The following is a 24858-nucleotide window of genomic DNA, read 5'->3' as shown; positions in this document are numbered from 1 at the left end:
CTACTTTTTTGATGAATCACAATCTCGCGCTCACTGCTGGGGGAAAAAACGGTGTGTTTGCTTCAGTGTGTGCGTGCGTTGTGCGTTGCTACATGCAGTCCCCTGCCATACCATTGTGTGTGTGCGCTGTTTGTTTTCATCACATATCGTGTGTGTGCCATTGAAGATTGAGCAGCGAATTATTTCTCCGTCGTAGGCAACGCGCGTAGCTTTGCCTAGTAAACAGGTAGGTGATAAAGTGATTGCCTTTTTCATTGTCCCATCCCTGGTAGTGCTGTGTGTAATGGTAATTTCCCGCAAGAATGAAAGTGCTGCCCACCCCGAGCAGCCCATTTGCGTTGCATTTTGTCTTCGCTTTCGTCGTTGCTTCGTCTTCTTGCTGACGAAATCCGCCTGTGATCCGCAATGGTGCCACCACCAACCTAGCCGTGTGTGAGGTGAATGTCACACACAGTGTTGGCGATCAAAGTGCGCGCAACCAGTTTTGATTGATAGTTTTCGTTGGCTTTTGCGAAACCATCGTTCCGTCGTGCTTATGTAAGTCTAGTGCTGTGCCTAGGGAGAGTGTGTGTGTGTGCGCGTTTGTTTGGATTAGAATGTAAGGTGGAAATTTTGATTTTCCACAAGCCAACACAATCCAACCCGTACAGCAGAAGTGGAGCGAGGTACGAAGTAAAAAAAATATACAAACAAACACACGCACACACGCACACGAGCAGAAAGTCTTCCTGTTTGACGTCACGGACACTGTGTGAGGCTGTAGTGAGGGGGAAGGAGACTTGGCAGAAGGGAGAATAAAATGTCGCCAAAAGTCAGAAAACCGATGAAAAACGTTTCTGTTTTCATCTGGTTTGTTTACATTTGCTGCATTGATGGGGCCATTTTTTGTGCACTGTTTTACACTGCCATCGCACACACTGTGCACTCCCGTGTGGCTGAAGGCGGAAATGTTGTATGCATGCAGCTGGGATGCATCTCCGTAAAAGGTCAACAACGCGAGCCGAGCCGTCCGGTTTGCGGTGGGTCCTTTTCTGGAAATTTCCACTTCCTTGTTTCGCTGCGTGCGAGCGGAAGTGTCTGCGTGTGTGTGTGGCCTGTGTGGCGTTGTATTGGATGGCGCAAAAAGAGATACGGTTGCGTTGTTTGATTTGATCGCTTGCGTTGTTTTTGGTGTAAATTATTCATTTATGAACACACATGCTTTTCCAAAATCGTGACCATGCGGTTGTTTACGTTACGAAAGGTTTTGCGGCTGTGTTTCATGTTACAGCAATTTTGGTAGCAATTTTCTTATTATTTTTTTTTCCATTACAGAATATCTGCAAGAAAAGTTGAATTTAAACGTAAGCAAACGAGGCAGCCAACCCTACCAATGGTTATGTGAGTGTTCTACCATTTCTACTCACCATCACGACAAGGTACTTATGTCCCCAAAAATACATTACATTGCATCAGCTAAAATGCAACTCTTATTTTGCAGCTTTCTCAAAAGAAAGATAAAATGGCTTCCGAAATCGATGAGCAGCTTCGGCTGGAAGATACGCTCAAAACGCTCGAGCAGCTGCACGCCGACCCCTCGACCCGCAGCAAACTGTCATCCCTCACCGGCAAAAACCCGTTCCGCACCGAGCTGGACAGTGGCGGCGAAACGCGCCTGAAGGATCGCCAGCTGATAAGGAAAATATTCGGCAACCGGTGCGAGTGTGGTGCGGAGCGGGCCCCGCTCGCCGCGACCACGCTGCACCACGGCAAACACAGCGCCTCGATGCACCTGGAGCACGGTATCCGGAATCAGCCCACCTTCAAGCACAAGCACCGCACCGATCGGAAAACGATCGTGCGCGATTCCATGCTGCGCAACATCGGCCGCTGTGTGCACCAGAACCTGCGCAAGGCCATGGCAAACGAGGGCAACGCGAGCGTGGTGCAGGCCGGTGCAGCACTGAAACCGTCCCTGTCGGAGACGAATCTTACCAAATGCTTCGCCAACGAGGCCAGTGACGATTTGCTCGATTTTAGGTTACTGATTGCGCAGTGTAACGAGCTGTCGCCGGCGGTCGCGGGCTCGTGCTCGTACCGGCCGGTGGACGAGGACGCACCGAACTACACGCACAACAGCTTCCGGGCACTGCGCTCGACCGAGCTGACCTGGCAGCAGCTCAGCCGGACGACGGCCAGCGCGCGGCACAACCGAAAGCGGCAGCTGAAAAAGTCCAACAGTACCTCATCGCTCGACAGTGACGGCAGCGGCAGTGCGGAGGCACACTTCAAGGGCAGCCGTACCCGGTGCGGCACGTCGCAGGGCAGCGTGACACCGCCCGATGGTGGTGATGGTGGGCTCGGCATGGCGTCACTATTACCGGCCCTACCGAGCGGTAGTGCGACGGTGCCGGGCGTACCCAATGGTTCACCGTTGGCCGGTGGTAGCAGCGGCAGTAGTAACGGTGCTGCACCATCTGCTTCCTCGTCGGCTGCAGCGTCCTGTTCGCAGCAGGCCCGCCTTAACGCCATGCCGTGTGATGTGACGATCGACGAGATGGCGAGCTACTTCGAGACGCTCGTTTACATCCCGAAAAAGATGTCGACGATGGCGGAGATGATGTACATTTAGGGTGTGTTAGGGGGCGAGAAGAGGAGGCACTTACCACGTGTGCACGGCACCGATCGCGCGATCTGGTTCCGCGCTTCGGGTGGTAGTGGTTCGGTTCGTAAAACGGTGTCGTGTCCTGTACATTTATTTCACTATTCCTTTGTTGGGTGTTGTAAGCATTACCGTAACCGTGTCGTTCTATGGGTCCCGCCTGTTGTGTCCGATGTAAGCCTGCGCAGGAACCGTTCCTGCGGGCGAACCGCGTATCTAGGCCATGTGAAATTTTATTATTTTTTTACACTAAATCTATCTGTAGGCAATTTTGTTCTGTTGCTTCCTGCAAGCACGCTCCTCAAATGCAAAGCAGTGTGGGTGAGTTTAAATTAGCCAACAATACACAGCATACTCTTCAGAACTTTGTATGGAAATATCAGTTAGTTTAATGTGGAATGTCTATAATTCTGGCCAACGCACCTGCGTACGCTGGTTTTACTAGCATGTTCGAACGGGATAAAGAGTAGCGAAAAATGAAAATGATCTGTATAACTGTCCCTATGGAAATGGGTTTGATTTGAAGAGGCCACACTGAACAAATCGATAGAACAATTCCTTCTGCCAGTGTCTATGCTATAGATGGGGAGTCGTGCTAGATAGATAGATGTTGCCTGCACAGGTACGCGACCTCGAATGTGTGTGTGAGTGTGTTTTGTTTTCTCTACCAACAGTTCAGCCTATTTCGAAGGGTGACGATACGATCAATATTCCCGGGTTTTTCCATTTAAATGTAATCCTGAACTCTGTAATCCTTATTTTGTGTCGCATGGTCACACTTTTCATTCATGCTGCATTCATTGTCGATCGATCGTTCGGTACGTCATTCTAGTGAAAATGTATTCCCAGGTGTACTCTATCCATGTATAAGGTATTGCTCTGTCCTTAGTGATAAGCTTTTATTCTCTTTCTCATATGTTATGCCACAACCACAGTCATATTTTATGCGCAGTAGTAAAACGAACAAAAAAACAGTCTCTCTCTTTCTCTCTAGAACCGCGCAGCACCTAGAAGAGCATGAAGATTAGTGTAAGCAAGGACATTAGGAACGGGTGAGAGAAGGGGGGGAAATGTGTAGATCGAATTTATCAATCGTTCTTAATTTTGTATTCATTGTTTTACTGAATAAAGGAAGCATATGATTCCAGGTTTAAAATTTGGAGTAAAGTTCAAGAAGTTCATCGCTGAGAAAATAACATTGAGAAAAAAGTGTAGTAAAAGTAGTGTACGATGACGGAGCAGCACCAAGAAGGTCAGTCTTTAACAAGAGCAACAAATGATTTACCAACAAGCACTATAAATTGATTATTCTTTATACTGCAAAGGGAGGTGCCTTCATATGCGACAATCAGTGTTGCAGTTGCAGACGAAAACCTCGAAGATTTATTAAAGTGCACACAAAGACATCAGCAATCAGGAGACTGCATTGTTCACCATTACTGCTACCATTACACACATGTAAAACCCAGAAATCTTTACAAAAATTTGAAATGTCGCTACACGTGAGATCCAGCACACAACGTGGAGGAGAAGCATGATCTACGAGCGTACCGTGGTGGTTGGTGGTTTGCTATCCCGATAAAATCGAGGTAAGTGAGTAATGTCTAATATTTGACTACTAAAACATTTTTAGACATTAACACTACTAAACATTCTATATGATTTTACAACTTCAAATATAAGTTAGTCGCAAAACTGTTTTTCGATCGTACTTCAAGTGGTTTTGGACTAGTAGCTTTTTTGGAAATCACTTAATAACTCTTTTTGCATATCACTCGGACGAAATGTTACTCACAGTTAGTTACTCGTAGCTATTTGCCGTCAACTAGGTACTTTAACTTGATTTCAACTAAACAATCAATTACTGCTACTAGTTACTGTTACTAGTGAGTTACGGACAAGTAAATAGCATTAAAGTAAATATGCTTTTGTTCCCTTTTTTTCAAATATTCTTCTGATCTTTTGATAACTGCTTGCTAATTCATGGTTTTTGGACTTTCAAGATGTGATCAAGTCTATTAGATCTTCGATGATTTTCATCCTCTATTTTGGATCAGTTTCATCTTTTGTTTTCCTGTGACTAAGAATATTTAGCTAAGATTACTAAGACAAAATATTAGATACGTAATCTGGTCTTTGAAACTGTAATTTAATAGAATTTGTAAATATTGAGCTCTATAGCAAGTTGTAGATATACGTTAACTAGTATTTTTCGTAAAGATCTGGAACTTTAACTAGGACTAAACAGTAAACTACTTAGATATTTCTTAGAACTGCTTGAGAGCCTCAACACAACTGGCCTTAGGCTTTTAGTGTCTTGATTAACTGATCTATATCATGATATTAAGCGCTACTTGTTAGGGGGGGGTCGCTTGATTTGAGGGTTGAAACCATGACGGGAATGATATTGTGTCGTACGTATAACGACTAAACCATGGGACTCACAAGCAATCTGGCCGTTAAATTGTCTTTATCAACTTCTCCTATATTAAAACGTCATAAGAATAAAATTTCAGGACAAGTAAGAGATACAAAGAAGACTCGTAAACAGCATGTCTACTTACATTGTGAATCCGAGACACTGTTAATAAAACAACACCATAATTTCACTTTACAACAGTTTAATTTAACGTTACCTAGTGCTTTATTTACAAAAAACATCAAATGCAGTTAACACGCACGTTCCTATCAAGCCGTGAACCGCGCGAAGGACATTACGTCGATGGTGGCATGCGCAGGAACCTTCGGAACACTTGATCGCGCTTGCAGTAGCTGCAGCGGCGGTGTGTGCTGCCTAACAAAAACAACACGTAGCAAGCAGAGCCTGAGGAAGTTGATGCGTAGTTTGGCACGTTTCCGTTCTGCGCACATAGTGTTCACAGATGCATGAGAGCGCGTAGTTCCCTCATCCCGTTCCATCTTGCGTATACGAAACGCCAAATAACAAAGGTTCACTCTTAAAAGTAGCAATAAATATGTTCCTTCCCCATTCTCCTTAATAGTAGCTTGCTCTATTGGCAAGTGTCAGCTTTGTCGGATGTCCCTGCTGCTGCTGCTGCTGCCGCTGTGGCGGTAAACATGTTCTTGACCCTCGGTTGACCAACGGTACGGTGCCGGTTGGTTTGGTGCTTTGCAGCACAGAAAGGGAGCTCGCGTAGTGTGCGCAATGGCTTGCGCGTGGAGTGAAGTTAAACAACCAGTGCCTAGTTTATGACTTGTTTGTACAGACTTTTAAAACATTGGCCACCTTGGCCTTTGGTGGCTACAGTGCACCGTAGATGGGTTCGGTGTAGAGTACCGGTGTCGCACTGCCGTAGATGTCCGAACCAACGATGCGCTGCGAGTTGATCGTTGATCGCACCTGGTTTTTGTACCTGCAAAGAAGGGAAAACATGCCCGTGGTCGGTGAGTGGCTGTGGACTGATGTTGTAAACTCAAAGTCATATCTTACCGTTTCGCCAGACAGCAAGCCGTCATGGTGGAGGCAAAGGCGGCAAATCCTATCAATCCCGCCAGGATGACTAACCAGGTACCGGACGACGCGATCAGTGCGGTGGCCGGCGGTTTCTTGCTCACCGCACACGAATCGATCTTGTGCACCGAGTACCGGTGGTACACCTCCGCAAGCGTTTCCTTCATCTCGGCATCATCCATGATGCGCATCATCTCGACCGGCGTAAGCGCGGAACCGTGGCGCGTCAGCTGGAAGCAGGAACTGGTCGAGCTGAAGTCCAGACTGTGGTCCGGCTGGCTTAGCACCTGCGCATCGAACACGGACAGCTCGAGGTTAGCGTTCGCGAGCCGCTCCTGCATCTCGACCGTGAACCGGTCCAGCACGCCGCTCACCTCCGTCGGTGGGCGCGAGAACACGAACCGCAGCAACGATTTGTCGCGTATGACGAATATCTTCATCTGCGTTTCGCTGATGCGCTCCGCCTCGTCGGAGTTGGCCGCCCGGACCATCAGCTGGAAGTAGCCGTCGACAAAGTTGGACATACTGCGCGTCGTGCGTATCTCCGCCGTGTCCGGGTTCAGGCTAAACACGTCCCCGTACTCTTCCGTCCGATTGTCCCGCCGGTAGAACTGGGGCACAAAGTTGATGCTCTGTATCGAGTACACGATTGGCCGGGCCGTTGGGTCCTCGTCGAACGCACGTCCGTTCGCGATCGTTGTATCGATCGGAACGTTGTGCCGGATACCGATCGTTTGGTTTTCCCGCTCAAACCGCGGAGCATGATCGTCAATGTCTAGCACCCGGATCAGTAGCTGCAGTTGCGATTTATCGTGCCGATTGTAACTCTCGTGCACAAGCGGATCCGGTACGGTGTTGAGCTTGAAGCAGCGGATCGTTAGCCGGACCGATTCCAGCGTTTCCCGATCGAGTGGTTTCTTGGTGCGTATGATCGCTTGGTTATCTTCCGTGCGGGTAACGTTGAACAGGCCCAGCTCGTTGCCGTCTATGATGATGTAGTTGATCGCACCATTCGGTCCCACATCTTCGTCCAGTGCGGACACGTTACCTACAATCGTACCGGCGGGCTGTTCCTCCAGCACCTCCAGCTCGTACGGTTGCGCTTCAACTTCGCGCACAAACCGTGGCTCGTGATCATCGATGTCGAGCACGTTAATGCGCAGCACCACGGTGGAGGCTTGCGGAGGTTCTCCCATGTCGCTCACCTCGATGATGATGTTGTACGCCGATTTGATTTCCCGATCCAACGACCGGGTCGTAGTGATCAGGCCCGTCTTGGCGTTGATGTTGAACGATTTCGCGTCCTCGATGTCGGATTGGATGCGATAGCGTAGCGTGCCGCTCGGTGTTGCCGGACTGTCCGGATCACTTGCGATGACCTGGAAGACCGGTGCACCAACCGTTGCATTCTGGGAAGCGTGACAATGATAAGGTTCACATTGAGCATTGGGCATTTGAGAAAGAATTTAGCATTAGGAATACCTCAGTAACGTTGGCCGTTTGTCCGACTTGCGGTGCAATGAAGAAGGGAATGCCATCGTTCGCACTAATATCTCCAATGTACAGCGTAAAGGATACGTCGTTGTACAGCGAGCTTTGCTTGGGAAGCTGACCGCCACTGTCCTGGGCACGGATGACCAGCTCGTACGGTTCCGCTCGTCCCTTACCTGTTAGCATTGCTTTCGTTTTGATTTCTCCCGTTTTGGGGTTGATTTGCAGCAGGCCTGAGGTTGAGAATTTTGATTTACTATTACCGTACATAAACTAGAGAGAGAGCTTAAATCCACAATCACTTACCATTCGCTTCACCTTCGTTCAAGATATCGTATCGGACCTCTCCACCAAGTCCCTCGTCCGGATCGTGCGCCGTAATAGCGATCACGAACGTATCCACCAGCACGTTCTCAGGAATTACGGCCGTGTACGATCGCTGTCCAAAGATTGGTGCATTGTCGTTTACGTCCAGCACGTCCACCATTACCTCGGTGGTCGCTTTCTTGGCATCCTGCGGCCGTCCTGGTGCATCTTCCGCTACCACGATCAGCTTCAGTACCGATTGCTTCTCGCGATCCAGCACCTGGCCAGATGCAATGCGTATCTCGCCCGTCTGATTGTCGATCGTGAAGAGGTTCGAATGAGACCCGAACAGACTGTACCGGATAACGTTGTAGCCGAGCAGTGTGTCCTTCTCCGTGCGCACCACATCCTGATCGGTCGCCCTAACCGTAGTTACCACGTGCGGATACCGGTCGGACTCGAGAACGGTGACGCGGTACGAATCCCGCTCAAACACCGGTGCATTATCGTTCACGTTCTCTACCGTCACGTTAACGTACGCGAGCGAGTGGCGCTTCCGGTTGCTGGTGATGGCTTTCACCACAAAATCGATCGTCGTTTTGTTGTACGTTTCGTAGTCCAGCCGCTGGAGTAGCATAATTTCTCCCGTACGCTCGTTCAGCCCGAAAATCCCATCAACGTCCGGCATCATGAGCTCAAAGTCCGTAATCGGTACGTCGGCGACGGGATCGTCTGCCTCGATCCGGAACACCACACCTCCAACCGGAGCTTCCTCCTTTACCTTCACCTCGATCTTGGGCCGCACCGTAGACCAGCCTTTGTTCCTGAACAGTGGGTTCGTGTCCTTGAACGACTGCACGTACAGCGTTACCTCCGTTTGATCGAACTGCCGCTCGGGGTATAGCTCCGCTGCCGTATCGGTGGCCCGCACAGTAAGCGTGATGACTGCGGCGTAGTTGTAGTTGAGCGTGCTGTTAACAAAGATCGTCCCATCGTCCCGATCGATACGGAAGGCTTGCCGGTAGTCGTAGGATGAGGTCGTCAGCAGCGGGATGCCACCCTTGGTGACGGCCGTGATCGGTTCCACTAGGGCGTACTCAATTCTGGCACTCAAATCCGTATCCTTCGCGGTGACACGCAGGACCTCCGAATCGATCGCACTACGCTCGGACACGTACGCAGTGTAGGACTGTTGGGTGAATTTGGGCGGCTTGTCGTTGATGTCTTGGATCTTGACGTGCACCGTCGTGGTGGCAGTCTCGGGAATGGGAAAGCCGGCATCGATCGCGTTCACTACGATCGCGTAACTTTCCGGGTTAGTGTCTCGGTCTAGCCGAGCATCGCGAGTAACTGTTATCAGGCCCGTGCTGTGGAAGAGAATCGAAAATAGATACATGAACCATAAACTTCGCGGACGAAGGGATCCCGCATACTTACAGATCGTTGATTACGAAGTTATCGCTGGCACCGACGATCTTGTACCGCAACAACTCGTCTAGCCCATCCGGATCGGTAGCACTGACCTGGGTAACGTTGTACCCTGCCGGAGCATTCTCCGGAATAGACGCACGGTACGAAGGTGGTCCAGGGATGTCCCGATTCCCTGCCGTTGCATGCCCGCGGAAGATCGGGCGTTGATTGCCGGAAAGTCCTACACGCACCAGCACACGCGTATCATTCTTCAGTGGAGGCACACCATGATCGGTGGCAACGACCAGCAACTCGTACTGCCCGCGATCCGTATCCATCGAACTGACCGGTCGTGTGATCTTAATCTCTCCACTATCCCGATCGACCGTAAACACGTGCCCCGAGATGCTGTTCTCCGATTCGATCGCATACGACACGCGTCCACCACCCTGCGTAGGTCCATCCACATCGACTGCGCGCACGAAAAACTGAGGCTCAAATTCCGTCGCACCTTCGCGGATCGTGCGCGTATACTCGAGCGCCTCAAACGCTGGATGGTTATCGTTCTCATCCATCACATCGATAAAGACGTTCGCGTTCGTCTCGCGCCCACCACCGTCACGCGCAACCAGCGCCAAACTATAGCTCTTCTGCTCCTCATAATCCAGCTGCCGCTCCACGTAAAGCCCGCCCTCGGTTGGGTGCGTGCGGAAAAACTCCGCCCCGAAGCCCTTCACCGCGTACGCCAGCTGACCGAACATGCCGGCATCGTGATCGGTCGCACTCAGGTCCGCAATCTTAAAGCCCTGTGGTGAGTTTTCGCGCACCTGCAGCGAGTAGCTCGCCTGCGGGAAGGTGGGCGAGTTGTCGTTTGCGTCCTGCAGCCGCACCGTCACGTTGGCGGTCGATTTTTCCTCCCCATCGACCGATGCGACCAGCTGGAAGCGGAACGTTTTCGCCTCCTCGCTCGGCACATCGTAGTCCAGGCGGGATGAATCCAGCACCTTCACCACGATCGGAGTGCGACCTTCGCCCTGCGTTGGCACAACCGCAAACACTCCTTCCGAGTTGTGCAAGTTACGCAGCGCGAGCGTGTAGTGGCTGTTGGGACCGAGATCCCGATCCGTCACAACGATCGCCAGTCCGGGCAGGGGTGTGTCTTGCTCGAGATTTTCCGGAATCGATACCTCGTACGCCGGCTGGCTAAACTCGGGCACATGATCATCCACATCGGTCAGCACGATCGTAATCTGCGAGGTAGTGGAGTCACCGGGCAGCTCGTTGTTGATCAGCTCCGTCGCCCGGATGGAGAACGTGTAAGCGCCACCGTTCTGCGTGATGATGGGATCTTCACGATCGAGCGGCTTACCGGTAGTGATCAGCTCAGCCACACCGGACCGTGGATGACCGATGTAGTTAAGCTTGAAGTGTCCCATCGGTTCGTTTTCCAGCATCAACATGAGCGGGTTCGGGCTACCAGTGTCACCGTCGGTTGCGTTGATTGTTAGCACGCGCGTACCCTCGATCGTGTTCTCCGGTATGGTGGCCGAGTACGGGGCGTTGATAAAGATCGGCGGCTGATCCTGCACATCCAGGATGGTGATCGCGACGGACGCAACCGCACGGAGCGAGTTGGTTGGTGAACCATCCCGCGCCTGGATGGTGAGGATGTAGGAGGGTCGTGTTTCAAAATCGAGTGGCTGTCGCAGCTCTATCCACGCTCCGAACTTCCCCTGCGCGATCTTTTCCGTGTGCACGGTGAACACATCGCAGATATCGTCCGCACCCTTGGCCGGGTCCTGATAGCAGCTGAACGTTAGCTCCGCGTTCGCCCCTTCGTCCTGATCGGTGGCAACGATATCGGGCGTCACCGTGACATTGCTGCCCGGTTTCGTCGCTTCACTAATCGTTGCACTGTACGGGCGGCCGACAAAGACAGGAGGATTGTCGTTGTAGTCGCGGATCGGGATCTCCCGCCGCAACGAGACGGTGTTTGGTTCCGTGCCTAGAACTCCCTCATCTAAACGATGGAAGAAAGTATTATAGTTTACGGACATTTATTGTGGACCCAATTATATGGACGATGTAATGACTAACAACTCACCGGTAAGACTGATGATGACTTCCACCGTGTCCTGCTGTTCGCGGTCGAGCGATTGGCGCAACCGCACCACGCCACTGTCGCGATCGACGCTAAACACCGGTCCGGAGATACTGAACCGTAGCTTACTGCCCTCGGGGTCAACACCTGTACGCAAGCAAGAGAGAGAGAGAGAGAAGGCGTGGAACGTGGCATTAATAGAACACACTTTACAACAACCTTAGCTAAGTTAACGGCATCTCAAGGGGTTCTACTTTATTGCTTCGTGCCTTCCCAGTGTGCCAATTGCGTAAACGACCCAAAATTACTGCTGTTTGTACAAATGGTCACACAAACACACACAGTGGAGAAGGGTTAAAATAGAGCAATGGAATAACATTAGCGGAAGCGGTCAGGCCGCAAAACACGGAGGAGAAAACTGCCAGCAAAGCGTGCGTAGAATTCTGAGCCACTAACTGCTGCTGGGGAGCATCGATCGGTTGTCAACTTCTAGGTCGACAGGCACCTGCTTCGTTTTTTACACTCCTTGCGAGATTTCTTTCGCGTTGGTGTGCGCAAAAAATAAAGAGGAAAGGGGGCGTTACGATACGAGGTGATGATGGCCTTTGCTGAATTTTAATGTGCATCTTCAGACAGATCTTCAGCGGTTTTTTGTTGTTGCTGTTGCTGTTTGGTAGGCCACACGTAACACGAGGTGCATGAGAAATGGCACAATGTTTGCAAAGCGCATACAATGATACGGAACGGCTTGACGGTTGATACGTTTATGGTAGATAAGTGATATTATTTAAGATTGTTGTTCGCTACGTTGGTGCTGGCGTGATGCGTCAAACAATGGTTACTGTCAAGTGTTACAGTTTTGGGGCTTTCGTCCAGCGTTATCTAAACCTTTTTAGTGGTTTTTAAACATTAATTTAATTTCCAAGACGTCTTCATCCCAACCCAGTGTTCACTTCAGTGTATTTAAACCCTACAATAGTCGGTAAAATTGGGGTAACTACTAAAAAGCTCAGATTTTATATGAAAAATACTAAAACTTCCCTACTTATACACTCAAAGCTTCATTGTCATCATCTAAGAAAAAGAACATTAATTCAAAATAGTAGCTGTTGGCAGACTGTTTTTATGTTCCTCTTTTTAACACATGCATTTAGCTGCATTAGTATGTACGTGACGTGACGTGATGCGAGTGGATCGTCTGCCTCGATTGTTCACGCTTGTTCAATAGCACGTGACTAATGGTGGGTATTGTTTTGTGTGTTTGTTTTTTGTTTGTTTTTCTTAGCTGTCTCAAACAATCCAACGACTTCCATTACCATGCGCTTGCAGAAAGCATACTTTATTCAACTTTGCTCCCATCTAGTATCACTTTGGGTAGGTTCTATTAACCTTCGAAAGAGGGAAGGCATTATTAAAAGCTTGTTTATAAAAAGTAAAGCATTTAATGGTTGTAGTTTTCTTGTCATGACTTCATGATTCGGGATTGATACGGGAAGGGAAGGAGATCACTTCAGTATTAGCTTCAGCTCTGGTGCAGGAAATTCCGTCAACTCATTTCAGCTCGCCTCAAACGGGCCGTGGGAATTGATGCGTCGCAACAGGCCGCACACACTATACAGCGTTTCCATTTTCCACCACATCAACCCGAACATCAGACTGGATGGGTTTCCATCATGACATGCTTGAGCGGGAAATGCCACACCGGCACGGGGCGCAAGGCGCATGGTGGAAAGAGCGACAGCGAAACCTTATATGAGCTGGACCACTTTTAGAGTGACACCTGCAGTGCAAGGAGGAGTCTTGGGGCGAATGGTTTTGGCCATGCCTTTGCCCTAAAACGCGCAGGCTAGCAGTGAACTTCACCTTACCTTGATGCAAAAAGGGGCCCAGAGAGGGCGCAAAATAGGCCACCTAAGCAGGGCCTGTTGTTCAATGCTCGAGAACGAGAATGCGCCGCACGCGTTAGTGGAGCTTCGAAGGCCACGCGATCGGTTCTGAAGCGAAAGGCGAATTCACGCTCGCGGGTCGCAAGTACGCGCTGACCGCCGGGCGCGCTGGTTGGTAACCTTTTCCGACGCAGGCGTCAAAACCTAAACGGTCACCGGTTTCTTGTTCAGAAATTGAAAGAGCCAATGAAGCAAGCGGTTGTACATGCAGTGTTCGTTTGATGTGGTAAGTGCGTGAAACGATATACACACCGTTTTCTCACTCAATGCGGAGGATCATGCCGAGGATCACTTTCGTTTTTTTTTGTTTGGTTGAAGAAGCCCACGTTTCCTTCACGGCGGAATAAAAAGATGGCTCATCAAGTAATTGGTTTGGGGAAGTGGTGTTTGGTTCAGCGTTCAGCAGCGCAAATTGGCTAATGGAGATGCATGACGCAAAGCCGCAACAGGCGGCGGTGGGGTAGTTTCGTAAGGTCTAGCGGACAAAACTGTTGCTGATTAATTATTGTTCGGAAACGATTCCACCTTGGTGTGCGTGTGTGTGGAGTGTTTGAAGGAAAATATTTTGGCGGGCTAAAGGTAGAAAGCGCACTTAGGACATAAAGCTCACAGCAATTCTATTTGCTCACCCCTGCACAGCGAGGGACTTTGACAGCTCACCACAGCCTACTTAGCATGGCAGCGGGGGCACTGCTTGATCATTAGCCATACAACGCGAGAAGTTGATGTCGTCGCCTGGGCGCACGAGATGTTGAACTTTTCCCTTAGCTTTCGAAAATCGCCCGAAAATCTATCGGCAAAAACCCAAACGACGTACTACGTACTAACGTTTCCCGGGGAGCAGATGATTCGAAACAAAACAGATTTCTCCCGCCTAGGGTCGCATTCCTTCCTTCTTTTCCAAAACGTCGATGCCCCAGGGGGGAGAAGGGGTACTGGAGGCTGACTTTATAGACTTTTTCTCTTCCCCGCCTGCTTCGTTTGCTGCTCTCGCTCTCTGTCTCTGCTATTCACAACAAGTGAAAGCCTATGGGGTGGTGTCAGCTCCGAGCGTCTACTTCTTGCCCTGGCCTTCAGCCACCCAGCTATTGTTGGCCGTGAAAGACGTTGGAGACGCTCGGCGACAATCAAATTGTTGGCAGAGACTAGGGCCGTGCAGCAGCAGCAGCAGCCGTAGACGCAGCAGCAGCACCACCATTTCATTATCAACTCTTCTTCCCAGTGCTGAGGGCTGGGGAGTCGATTGGAGCTTTCTGACGTGACCTACTTTGACGCGGGAAGGGGATGTGAAGTGTGCTTTTTCGTTGTTTATCTCCGTTTCCGTTTTTTCCCGCTTCCCGCCGGTATGTGGGGTGTTGTGTTTCGTGACAGTTTCGGGGCGATTGGGTGTTCAATCAAGGGTGTTCAGGAGAGTGTAAGGCGCCCTTCGGATTTGGTTCGCCATAGATATTACAGCACCATTTCGAACGGGTAGAGGAGCGAAAAAGAAGAAATAAAATCAACAGTACGGATTCACGAAAGTTGGTTAGTGTTAGCTATCAGTAAAAAGACGAGCTTGGCTAATAATCTCAGCTATATGTTTTTAGAAACTAAAAAGAGCAAAACCACTTCAAAGAGCCTTTCGAGCGCGGGCAATAAAAATGCAAACTCTCATGCTTTTCGATTCATCAGCATCACCACTGCCGAGGACTGGGCTTATATTCCGGTTTGTACTTCCAATTTCCTGCATTGACTTTCGTTTGCATTGCTTCGGCACGATATGACCCACTACCGGGTTTTTTTTTCATTTCTTCTGTTGATCCGTTATTTGATTTGGGTGTTGCGAGTTTTTGTTTCTCCCATTTGGGATCGGGGAGGATCATCTTCCAACAGATTGATTCCGGCCGACTAATGGGGCATCATGGTCACAAATCATCGCTTCCGGAGTTATTAATCCGGACCGTGATCGTAGCGGGATCGTAAAGAGTGTACGAAAAATTGAAACATCTGAACAATCGAACAAACGGTGTGTGAAATGTTGGCAAATGAACGGTTGTTATAGATGTTCGGTTGCAATTTGCAAGGGTAGAGAGACCCCTGGGCTCCAAGAATTTTAATAACGGTATAAGAATGGACTAAGCCCAGCTAGGGAACCGTTTAACGTTAATTTCGCATTCCGGTAGGCAAGCCAAAAAAAAATCGACCGGTGTATCAAACCAAATGAAAGTAAATGTTGTGGATCTTTTTAATTGGTAAATTGTGCAGCAGCCTTCCAAAATATTAAACAGTAAATATACGAATGTAAGATTGCTTTTCTTAAATCAGAAAAATGCTAATTTCCTCTTTGGAGCATCTGTGTGCTGTTTCTGTTTTCCATTCCCTTTTCAACTAGCGGCAAGAGATGAGAAAACCCCATCCAATCACTTGTTCGGCGTTGGCACGGTGGAAGCGGTTGCGAGATGTAATTACACATCGTTTCGCCGCTGAGATTTGGCAATGTACGATTTTGAGGCAATTTCCTAATCAAACACACCACTAACCTACAAAAACGATGCTAAAGAGCAGGTGTGAAAAACAAAACTCAACCAGTCCTTCACCCTCGACCAAAAGGCTTTAAACCAGTTGATCATTCATCATTCGATCGTCAGCATCGAAACGCTCCCCCTCCCCTGAGCTGCTGCAACCTACCATGCTCTGTCTGGCATGAAATGCAGCCATTATGTCTATGTGTGTGTGTGTTGTGTGTGTACAGCGCGCAACTTATGCAACTAATTCTCCTCTCGTTTTCGGTGCCACCTTATCGGAACGAAACTGAGCGATCATCATCGTTCCGGTACGCCGTTGGAGAGGGAAAAAGAAAAATTGAAAACTCGTAACGCCTTTATCACGCTTGTTGAGGAGGTTTTCCTCATCAAAAAGCACTCGTTTGCCTTATTCCGCTCATTCTAAACGATGAGGGAGGCCTAATGAGCGGAGTAAATCCTCTGGAACGGATACTGTATCGAAACGGATCTAGAGCATAATTGAAGGAGTGAAGGCAGGAGGAGAAGGCTTAGCTTGTGTTAGCTCCGATTTATATCCATAGGCACATTTTCCACTTTATCGATTTAACTGGTTTCAATCGATGGAGCAATTACTATCCGTTTGGTTGCAGTTTTCTTTTTTTCCTTTTTGATTTATGTTTAAATTATAGATTAGTTCAGGGCGTTTAATTCATCCAGCCGTTGTCTTGCAACATCCCTCACTCAACGGGGTTGGCACAAGTCAGGAATTAATTTTGAAAGAATAACGAGGCAAGGAGAATGGCATGGACAGAGGTATTTCCTTGCGTCGAGTTGACCACCATTTCACGACAAAAATGTCATTCCAACATTTGCTATGTTTTTAGTCTGTATATATGCCACTGAACGGTCCCCGTTTATGACGTTGACCTTTTCAATGTGAAGGTAGTTGAAGGCAGCGAGGCAGGTGTTTCAGTTTTTCCCATAAAGTAAGAGCGTAGCTTGAACTTGTTTACGATCCAAATCGTAAATGTGTCTTAAATTTACTGTAGCTCAAGTTTATTATTATACTTTCCTAAGACAATGTCATCGTTATTTGAGATTAGTTTCGTTGCTTAAGTTAAGATCTTGTAAGCACTGCTTTAGCTGGTACAATCAAGACTTGACATTAGAAAGCATCTTAATATTAGAAACCATTGAAATTGCAGTGGAATGTACCACTATTAAGCTATGAAGAAATGCAAAATAGGAGAACTTTAGAGGAGTTATAATAAATGCTCTTGTTTCCACCAAAAAAGTCGTGATCATCATTCGTGATCTTTTCTTACTCCTCCACCCTTTCACAATACAAACCCACCCGACGCGCTTTTTTTTAGATTTACACGAAGCTTCCGGTGCCCCCAAGAAGCTGACCATGAACTGCATTCATGGGAAACGCCACGAAATGGAAACAATTTTCTCATCCCACCCTCTGGAAGACACATTTCACTTCCGTTCTCTTTCTTCAGTCTCAAGCAGACAAGTACGCAGGGGGAGTTCAAGGCAGACGCTTGTTGAGGAATAGTGTGTATCATTGGTTTTCTTTTTTGTTGAGTGAAGAATCTGCACCAGACCGTAACACTCGTTATTTGCCGGGAGTTAAGGGATTGGATAGTGAAACAAAGCGTCTACTTTTCGCTGTTTGTGTGTGCGTTTGACCGGTGACAACGAGGCAGAGTTGTGTGGGAAGTTGTACAGGTTGAATCGAAAATGGCACTAAACTGGATCAGCAGCGCTGGTTTTGCGTGATTCGGACTGGTTGAAAAAGTTGCTAATGCTAAAGACGATGAACTATAGGATTGGTGAGCTGAGTTTGGGATCGCTACTAGTAGCATTTGGTTTTATTTGTTTTCAAACCATTCTTATGATGTAAAAAAGGTTAGTCTTAAAGATTCTATATCATTTTCTATAAAGGTTTAACATAATTGTACCTCTATTCATTTTCAATATTTGCCTATATCAGTTCATGAAATAATTAGAATGAACATAATGGAATACAGCAGATACTTTCAATAATGATCCCTAGAGTAATAGATCCTGCAACCAATTATTTTGGTTGAATTAAAAGAGTTTTTTCCTTCTCACACGACGATTTTTCTCATAATGAGTGGAAGACTAAAACCAATTCAATTTGCACTATGAAAGTTGTAGAGATGTCCTACTTGACTGAAAGGTTCACAAACCAAATACATAATTTAAATATTAAAGACTATTTCTCAGATTTTAAGAACTCAGCTTTGAAGTAACCAATATAAAATTATTGTAAAATTGTGCCTTCATCTTTAAAAACCCACTATTTCAACTCGCTTTCCAAGCTAATTCCAACTTCTCAAGACAAATTTTGATCTTCTTTCATCGATCAATTTGACTCAATCGTAATCATTTGAGACCCTGCAGACACCGTCAGACTTTCAATTGCGACGAAAAAAGTGAAATGAACTTTGCCGACTGTCACGGTACACGTCGGTGTAAAAAAAGAAGCAAACACCACCACACCGGACCCGTTTCAATAATCCGGATATCTAACCGGAATCAACGCTGCATAATTAAACGAAATCAAGAGTGGCCAAAACGGTTTCGCATTGAATCATCCATGTCTGTCTGCCCATGGCTGTGTGTGCAGGGAGATAGGGGCAAATTTTCGTGTTGTTTTCTGTTGGCTCTCCGAACGACTAATTTCATTCCCACACCGCCTTTCCCGCTACCACTTACCTCGCAGCTGGTACACCACACTGCCGACCGGTGTGTTTTCCAGCAGACTGAACCGGGCCATGTCTCCGCTGCCCGGGATAAAGTGCGGCGTCCGGTTGATGATCTGCGCCCGGGCGCAATGCTGCAGCAGCACCAGCACCAGCAGCGAAACCAGTTTCACCCTCGGGTGCATCATTCTAGTGCACGAATGCACCGCCATGGTTTGTTCGGCTCCTGCTCGCGCTGCCAGCGAACCAGCCAGTACCGGTTTAGAGGAATCGTCGTCTGGTGAATGTGGATGGCTCGGTCTTGGTCTACACCACCATTCAATCGCACACGCCTTCCGGAACTGGTTAGGCTCAGTTGAAAGCAGTGCTTTGAGCTGTTTTTTTTATGCTACAGTGTTTCCTTGACTTTTTTTAGCTCTTCGAAAGGTTACCTCACTTGTATGATTGAAATGCTTCACACTGCCCGAACCGTACGATTGTACACCTGCTGCTTTGTCATTCTGCGGGTCTGGAGCTGATTGGGGTTTTTTTTGATGAATTTCTGTGCCACTCACCCGCAGCTTCTAGGCTAACAGTGGCCACTCAACTCACCCCAATCGAGGTTGCTTCACCTTGATCACACGCCTCCCTTATCAACCGCTCTTGATTCAACCGCAAAAATTGCACACACAAACACATACACACGAATGAAACCCTACGAGATCGTAAAAATTGCACCACTACTGTGTTGAGAGGTAGATCACTTGTTTGTGCTATAAGAGGTTATTTTTCATTTCACAAGCTTATGCATAGGGTTGTTTGCTGCTTCTTCTTCTTCTTTAAACAATTCCACTTCACTCAACGCGCGTCGTCTGCAGGATGTACACACGGACGTTACAGATTTCCTCACGGTTTGGTTTTCGCTAGCCCGGAGCTGCCCTTAGAAAGATCGTTGACTCACTTCCACTGCTCTGTGCAAAAAGATCGCTCGGCGGCCCGTACCGATCGGTCTACAGCGGTCAGCAAACCGGCGGCGGCGGCGTGACCGTTTTGTTTCGCCTTTCGCCTTTCGCTGCTCGTCACCAGCACAGCCGTTTGGCCCGGCGTTGAATAACCAAATCGAAAGACAGGAACACTCAAGAAGGGAGAGAAGATGAAGCGAAAATCGCCGTGCTGCTGTACCGTGCAGCGTGTGACTCAGCCCGATCACGGGACAGGAGGATGAGAAGTTTCTCCCGCTAACCGGTTTCCTCTCCGTGTCGGCGAGGGAAAGAATATGGGCCAAAGTGTGTGGAATTTTCGGTTGCTGAACGACGGTTCGTCGCTTAACACGACGTTGAAATCTTTCGTGTGTAAAATTGTATCACACTAAGCACTGTGGTATGAACCCGATGATCACGATCTTCTTCACTACACTACGCGTAATTGTGCTAATCGGGACGCTGAACTATTGAGGCTTCACACTCACTTCCTGCTTGACATCCGTGCAGGTGTCTTGGGCAGGGACCACACGCACACACACACACACACACAGGTGCACTCTCACACTTCTTCCGAGGGTGAGTTTGAGTTGATCTTTCTACTCCACACCCTTACGAGCGCCGGTACAAGACGTGCGTTCGGTTTGAACGTCGCTCACGGAATGAGTCTTGCATGGTGTGCTCTCCGATGAGCATCTTAAGCCGACTAGCCTTCGCTTCGCTGAGAATGCCACGAGCCACGAGCGAGTGCGGTCGGGCAGGAAAAATTATGCTCACCGCTATACCTGCGCTACCCGTGTGGTGCGATTGTTTTTCATTAGCCAGAAGGTTTTTGCTTTCGTTTACAGTCCCGCAGCGGCGGCGGTTCGTGCCTTTGCAGGGAAAACATACCTTCTTTCCCCGGGCGACAGCAGTGCGTGCTGTTTGACACGGGAACTCAGCTAAGCGCTGGGGTCGAGTTTCGAGATGCGTTGATGGTACGGGCACGGAGAGCAGGAAAGCAACTAGCTGCAGCTGCTTTTTGTTTACCTTTGCGTTCGTGTACCGTGTCGAAAATAATCGAGGTGGAATAGGCGAGTTTGGTGGAAGGAAAATGCGTTCGCTTAGTGCACCGGCACCTGATAACATGGAAAACGCAAAGTTTTAAAGTTTGTCATGATGGGTGGAAAGTGGACAGAAGAAGCTGTGGTTGTTGATGCTGCGATAAGTACGTGATTTATGGTGAATTTTTTTATGGCAATACTCACTGCGTTTGTAATCAAATAATTGTATTTTAGATATTCTGTTCAGGGTATCTTTCCGGACCTCTGGGAAGTAATTTTTAACACGTACAGGTGAATTGGCAAATTTGCTTGTTTAAAAACAACGTTTTGCTGATGAGAAAAGTTAATTCATAAAGACATGGTGCTCAGAGAAATTATACGAAAAAATAATTTCTATCTGTGCATATGCAAAATATTAACATGTTCAACTTTTTGAGTGATTTTTTAGTTATACAATACCGTGTTGTCATACTCATCGATACCGCTAGTCACGCATAGAGGGCGCTGTTTGCAATTCCCATTTCCACCACACGCTGAATGCATAAACAAAATTAAAAAAAAAACTGTACTTTCTAAAGTTTAGTTAATTTACAATAGAATCACGCTTTTCATATAGACAAATGTTAAACAATTGACCCACAGCATTAGGTGAATTATTACTGATGCTTCTCGTTTCACTCCTCGTTGAAGTCTTTTGATTTTGTTTTTTTGTTCGGAATTGATCGTTTTTGAAGGGAGCTTGCAGGCAACTGGTTGCGTGCGATAAATCTTTTAAAATGTGTTGCATGCAAAGTGGTTTGCTTTCTTTCAAATCGAATTTATTGCCCCATCTGAGTTACGGTAAATGTGTTTGGTTGTTTAGGACAATAAAGTACACTTTAGAGTAAAATTTAAAAACAAACGGAATTGTTTTGTTGGATCTGGAATTGTTGGAATTGTATTGTTTATCAAAGTGATGCAATCTACATTCTGCATAAAACAACACATTTTTTGTTTTTAAAATTAACTTTAGGTAAATATTAAGTTTTCTTACATTATCATTTTAGTAACAAACTAGAGGGACGATATAATGATTTCATTGATCAAATTGAATGCTGTTTTACACAAATTTCGTATGAACTGAACCATCCATGGGTACGACTAAATATCCTGCTTAGTGTAGGGGAAGGTAGGTAAAGACGGACACGTTAAGGGAAATGGTCAAAATCTAAGGATATATAGGTGCAACGACCATGAAAATATGCATACATTATCTTACACTCATGTTTTATCAGAAAATGTGTTGAAACTTTTAAGTTTCCATTGATTTTTGCGTTTTTTTCATGAATGAAAAACATGTTATTTTTTGTGAAGTTTTGAAATGTTCGGGTAAGACGGACACCTGATATAGGAAAGATGGACACCACGAAGGGTAAGATGGACACCTTTAGAAAACGTTGGAAATTGAAAAGTTTTACAGTATTTTAACAAATTCTATCGCTTTCCACGTCCTGGTACGTTTATAAACCAATTCTAGGCCAATTGCAACGACGATTCATTCAGCCGTGAATTTAGGAATTGTAAGCATCGCTACTAATAGAACGTAGAATGCAGAATCTAAGGCATCTTTTTTTAATATCGGGCACTAACAGTGGAGGTTGCACCAGCTTACAGAACAACAATTTAAAACTTCGCTATAGGAAATTATTTCGCGGAAAGTCCGCGACCACAGCATATTTCAGGGACTTGTTAATAGGTCCAGCCATTTCTTACATTGAAGATTGAACTTTTTGATATCTGTAAACCCATAGAATCTCTCATCTATTCCTGAACGTTTTGATATCTGCACTTTTTTATTAAAGTTGTCCAAGTCGTGACAAAATATTGGATTTCGTGAAGAACCTTATCAGCATCGAGCGAGTAATATCATAACGCATGACTGCTATTTTGACCGGTGTTTCATTTCTCGCTTATTTATTACTTTTTCTAGTTGCGTAATGGTTTATATCTTCAAAATACTCTTATTTACGGTATTTGAAGAAATCCATTCATCATCAATTGATAAAAGAAGTAAAATAAATCAATAAATTTGGTGTCCATCTTTCCCTACAACAAAGTGTCCGTCTTTCCCGCTTTGGTGTCAGGATTTTTAAACCATCAGAAAACAAGATTTTGAATTGCTTTCATTCTCGTTCTTTCGCCAGTTTTTTGCTTTACCATCATGACAAATCGTTCATGTAATAAAACTTCCGAAAATATAAACAATGCAAGATACAGAGCTTAAGACCCGCAATAATCAAATTAGATCCACAAAGGTGCGCACGATTGAAAATTTGTTTTGTTCGTGAATTTAACCAATTTCGCTTATATTACACGAAAAATGTTCTCAAAAGTGTTGTTTTACCTTCAGTTTGGATTCTACATTGTTGAATTACACGAAAATTACCTTTTTCATGCATTTATGAGAAGTGTCCATCTTACCCGCAGTGTCCGTCTTTACCTACCTTCCCCTACATAAATTAGTTCGGAAGCTGCTTGTAGCATATTCGACGAATCGTTGGACGAATCATGGCTTACTTTTTAGAAATTTTTAAAAACATGCGTCAAGTCTAGGCTACGGAATGCGAATTGAATCACGTCCAACCTTGTAGGAAAATACCCACTTACCACTAGATCACGTGATCTTTCAAATGTGTGATGCTACCAAATTATCAGCTTAGATGACTCGCATTCTTTGGTGTGGTCAACCGGTTACGATATTAAGTTAAGTTATGAAAAGAATGTCCCACTTTGTGCCATTTTTAGACTGTTATGTAATCTGACACAGATGCTTGTATGCATATGCATGGCCAAGGTATCGAGAATCGTGCATAACGGCTTCAGGAACAAGCCATTTGTGTCGAGTGAATCGAATTTCAACAGTTTAAATCGTGATAAAATTAAAACGCTTCGGCTTAAGAATGTAGAGTTTTCTCTTTTCTTCTAACCTTGCTGCTTATCAAAGGGTCATTGCCTAGCCTTAATGAACTATTCCGTGTTGTTTTTAAATGTTGAATATAATTTTAGAAGCTAATCTTTATAATAAACCTATTAAAATGGAAATACATTGATCAATTAGAGTTGAATTTTTAAAATGCACCAGTTTAAATGTAAGTACTAGCGGAAACAGTTTTACTTGTGATTTAAGACTACCGCTGTAATAAAACCAAATTGCATCTTTTTACGGGTGAAGTGAAAACATAAAAAAAACTGTTTATTCATTCAATCTTGTTGTTGTTCCTCCAACACAACCTTAAACCACTTATTATCTAAAGCGAATAATCAGTTAAAATGAAGGTCACCACTAGAACATCAGTATTGTTTTGCGCCTGATGTAGGCTTTCCCTCGGAGCATCGAGTAGAGCATCCAATCACCATCATCATCATCATAAACTGGTTCGCATGTTAAATAGTTTCCAGACAACGGTACACGGTTAACAAGCCATCAGCGGAAACTATTTAGAAAAGCTAGCAGAAGTCAATATTATTTAGGTCCGCATGCACTAAAATGTCATCGGAGACAACGGTTGAGAGGTGGAGCAGTTGTTGCACGTTGACCGATCTTGAGCAATCAAACGGTAATTATAACAAAACGACGAATCGTTTCCAGAAACAATACAATCGTACCAAAAGTTGGGGAGTGAACGCGTAAAGCAACCAAAACCATATTCCCACCACACGCTGAATGCATGGTTAATATTTGGCAACGGCAAAAATACGACCTGACGAGACGATCGTGCCGTGCTGTGATCAATGGCTTTTGTTGGTGGTTCTTCATTAAGGTTTTTTGTTTTGCACACGAGCGCGTGAACCACACCAAACAGGTTGTGAAATTCATCACGGTTAGGGTGAAAATTTGGGCCGGCGAAAGAAAAACAAGCTCAACCACGCCAGGGAGAAGAACGGGAGCCGTTATGGTGTGTGTGTGTGGTTTGTGATCATTCTATTTAAAAATGCATCCTCAAGGTTTTGCCACCGCCAGCCAGCTGACGACCAGTCGCGTCGTAGTTGATTAGCATTTTGGTGCAGATTTCGTTTGGAGCATTTTTCTGTTTGGCGGCCCCACACCGGAGGTCATGTCGACGACAATCAAAAGACGATTCAACCCGTTCCAGCACGGCGAGACGCTCTGCGATGAGTGTAAACGAGCGTTCACAAAGGTTCGTCGCTTATCGTCGCTGGTCATTTGTTTATCACACGACACGAAAGCTCTTATATTCGTGAGAAAGAAAGAAAGCAAAAAAAGCAGATCG

General features: G+C 46.6%; 2 protein-coding genes across 5 annotated transcripts; one reads left to right on the top strand and one right to left on the bottom strand.

Moving 5' to 3' along the window:
- Window positions 1-15: 15 nt before the first annotated feature.
- On the top strand, window positions 16-3797 carry LOC120898041. 3 transcript variants are annotated; one of them, XM_040303357.1, is made up of 3 exons: window positions 16-226; window positions 1315-1418; window positions 1481-3797. In XM_040303357.1, exon 3 carries the CDS (start codon window positions 1502-1504, stop codon window positions 2609-2611), a length of 1110 nt encoding a protein of 369 aa, XP_040159291.1. In that variant the 5' UTR covers window positions 16-226; window positions 1315-1418; window positions 1481-1501; the 3' UTR covers window positions 2612-3797. The 3 variants fall into 3 exon arrangements, with proteins under 3 accessions (XP_040159291.1, XP_040159292.1, XP_040159294.1); XM_040303358.1 differs by lacking the exon at window positions 16-226 and adding an exon at window positions 255-537; XM_040303360.1 differs by lacking the exon at window positions 16-226 and adding an exon at window positions 544-665.
- A 1469-nt stretch (window positions 3798-5266) lies between these two features.
- LOC120895980 (cadherin EGF LAG seven-pass G-type receptor 3) lies at window positions 5267-20201 on the bottom strand. 2 transcript variants are annotated; one of them, XM_040299748.1, is made up of 7 exons: window positions 18599-20201; window positions 11425-11568; window positions 9348-11340; window positions 7911-9277; window positions 7596-7837; window positions 6093-7522; window positions 5267-6015 (listed from the first exon to the last, which is right to left on the bottom strand). In XM_040299748.1, exons 1-7 carry the CDS (start codon window positions 18795-18797, stop codon window positions 5904-5906), a joined length of 5487 nt encoding a protein of 1828 aa, XP_040155682.1. In that variant the 5' UTR covers window positions 18798-20201; the 3' UTR covers window positions 5267-5903. The 2 variants fall into 2 exon arrangements, with proteins under 2 accessions (XP_040155682.1, XP_040155683.1); XM_040299749.1 differs by lacking the exon at window positions 5267-6015 and having other exon boundaries at window positions 6089-7522.
- Between the last annotated feature and the right edge of the window lie 4657 nt (window positions 20202-24858).

The sequence above is a fragment of the Anopheles arabiensis genome, chromosome 2 (genome assembly GCF_016920715.1).
Source record: "Anopheles arabiensis isolate DONGOLA chromosome 2, AaraD3, whole genome shotgun sequence".
NCBI lineage: Eukaryota > Metazoa > Arthropoda > Insecta > Diptera > Culicidae > Anopheles > Anopheles arabiensis.
This window is presented reverse-complemented; position numbering and strand designations above follow the sequence as displayed.

Coding starts and splice junctions, on each gene's coding strand:
- LOC120895980 (XM_040299748.1), bottom strand. CDS start 18,797: ATGGCGGTGCATTCGTGCACTAGAATGATGCACCCGAGGGTGAAACTG. Junction 11,569..18,598: donor TGTGGTGTACCAGCTGCGAG/GTAAGTGGTAGC, acceptor GCTTGCGTACAG/GTGTTGACCCCGAGGGCAGT. Junction 11,341..11,424: donor AGTCATCATCAGTCTTACCG/GTGAGTTGTTAG, acceptor TCCATCGTTTAG/ATGAGGGAGTTCTAGGCACG.
- LOC120898041 (XM_040303357.1), top strand. CDS start 1,502: ATGGCTTCCGAAATCGATGAGCAGCTTCGGCTGGAAGATACGCTCAAA.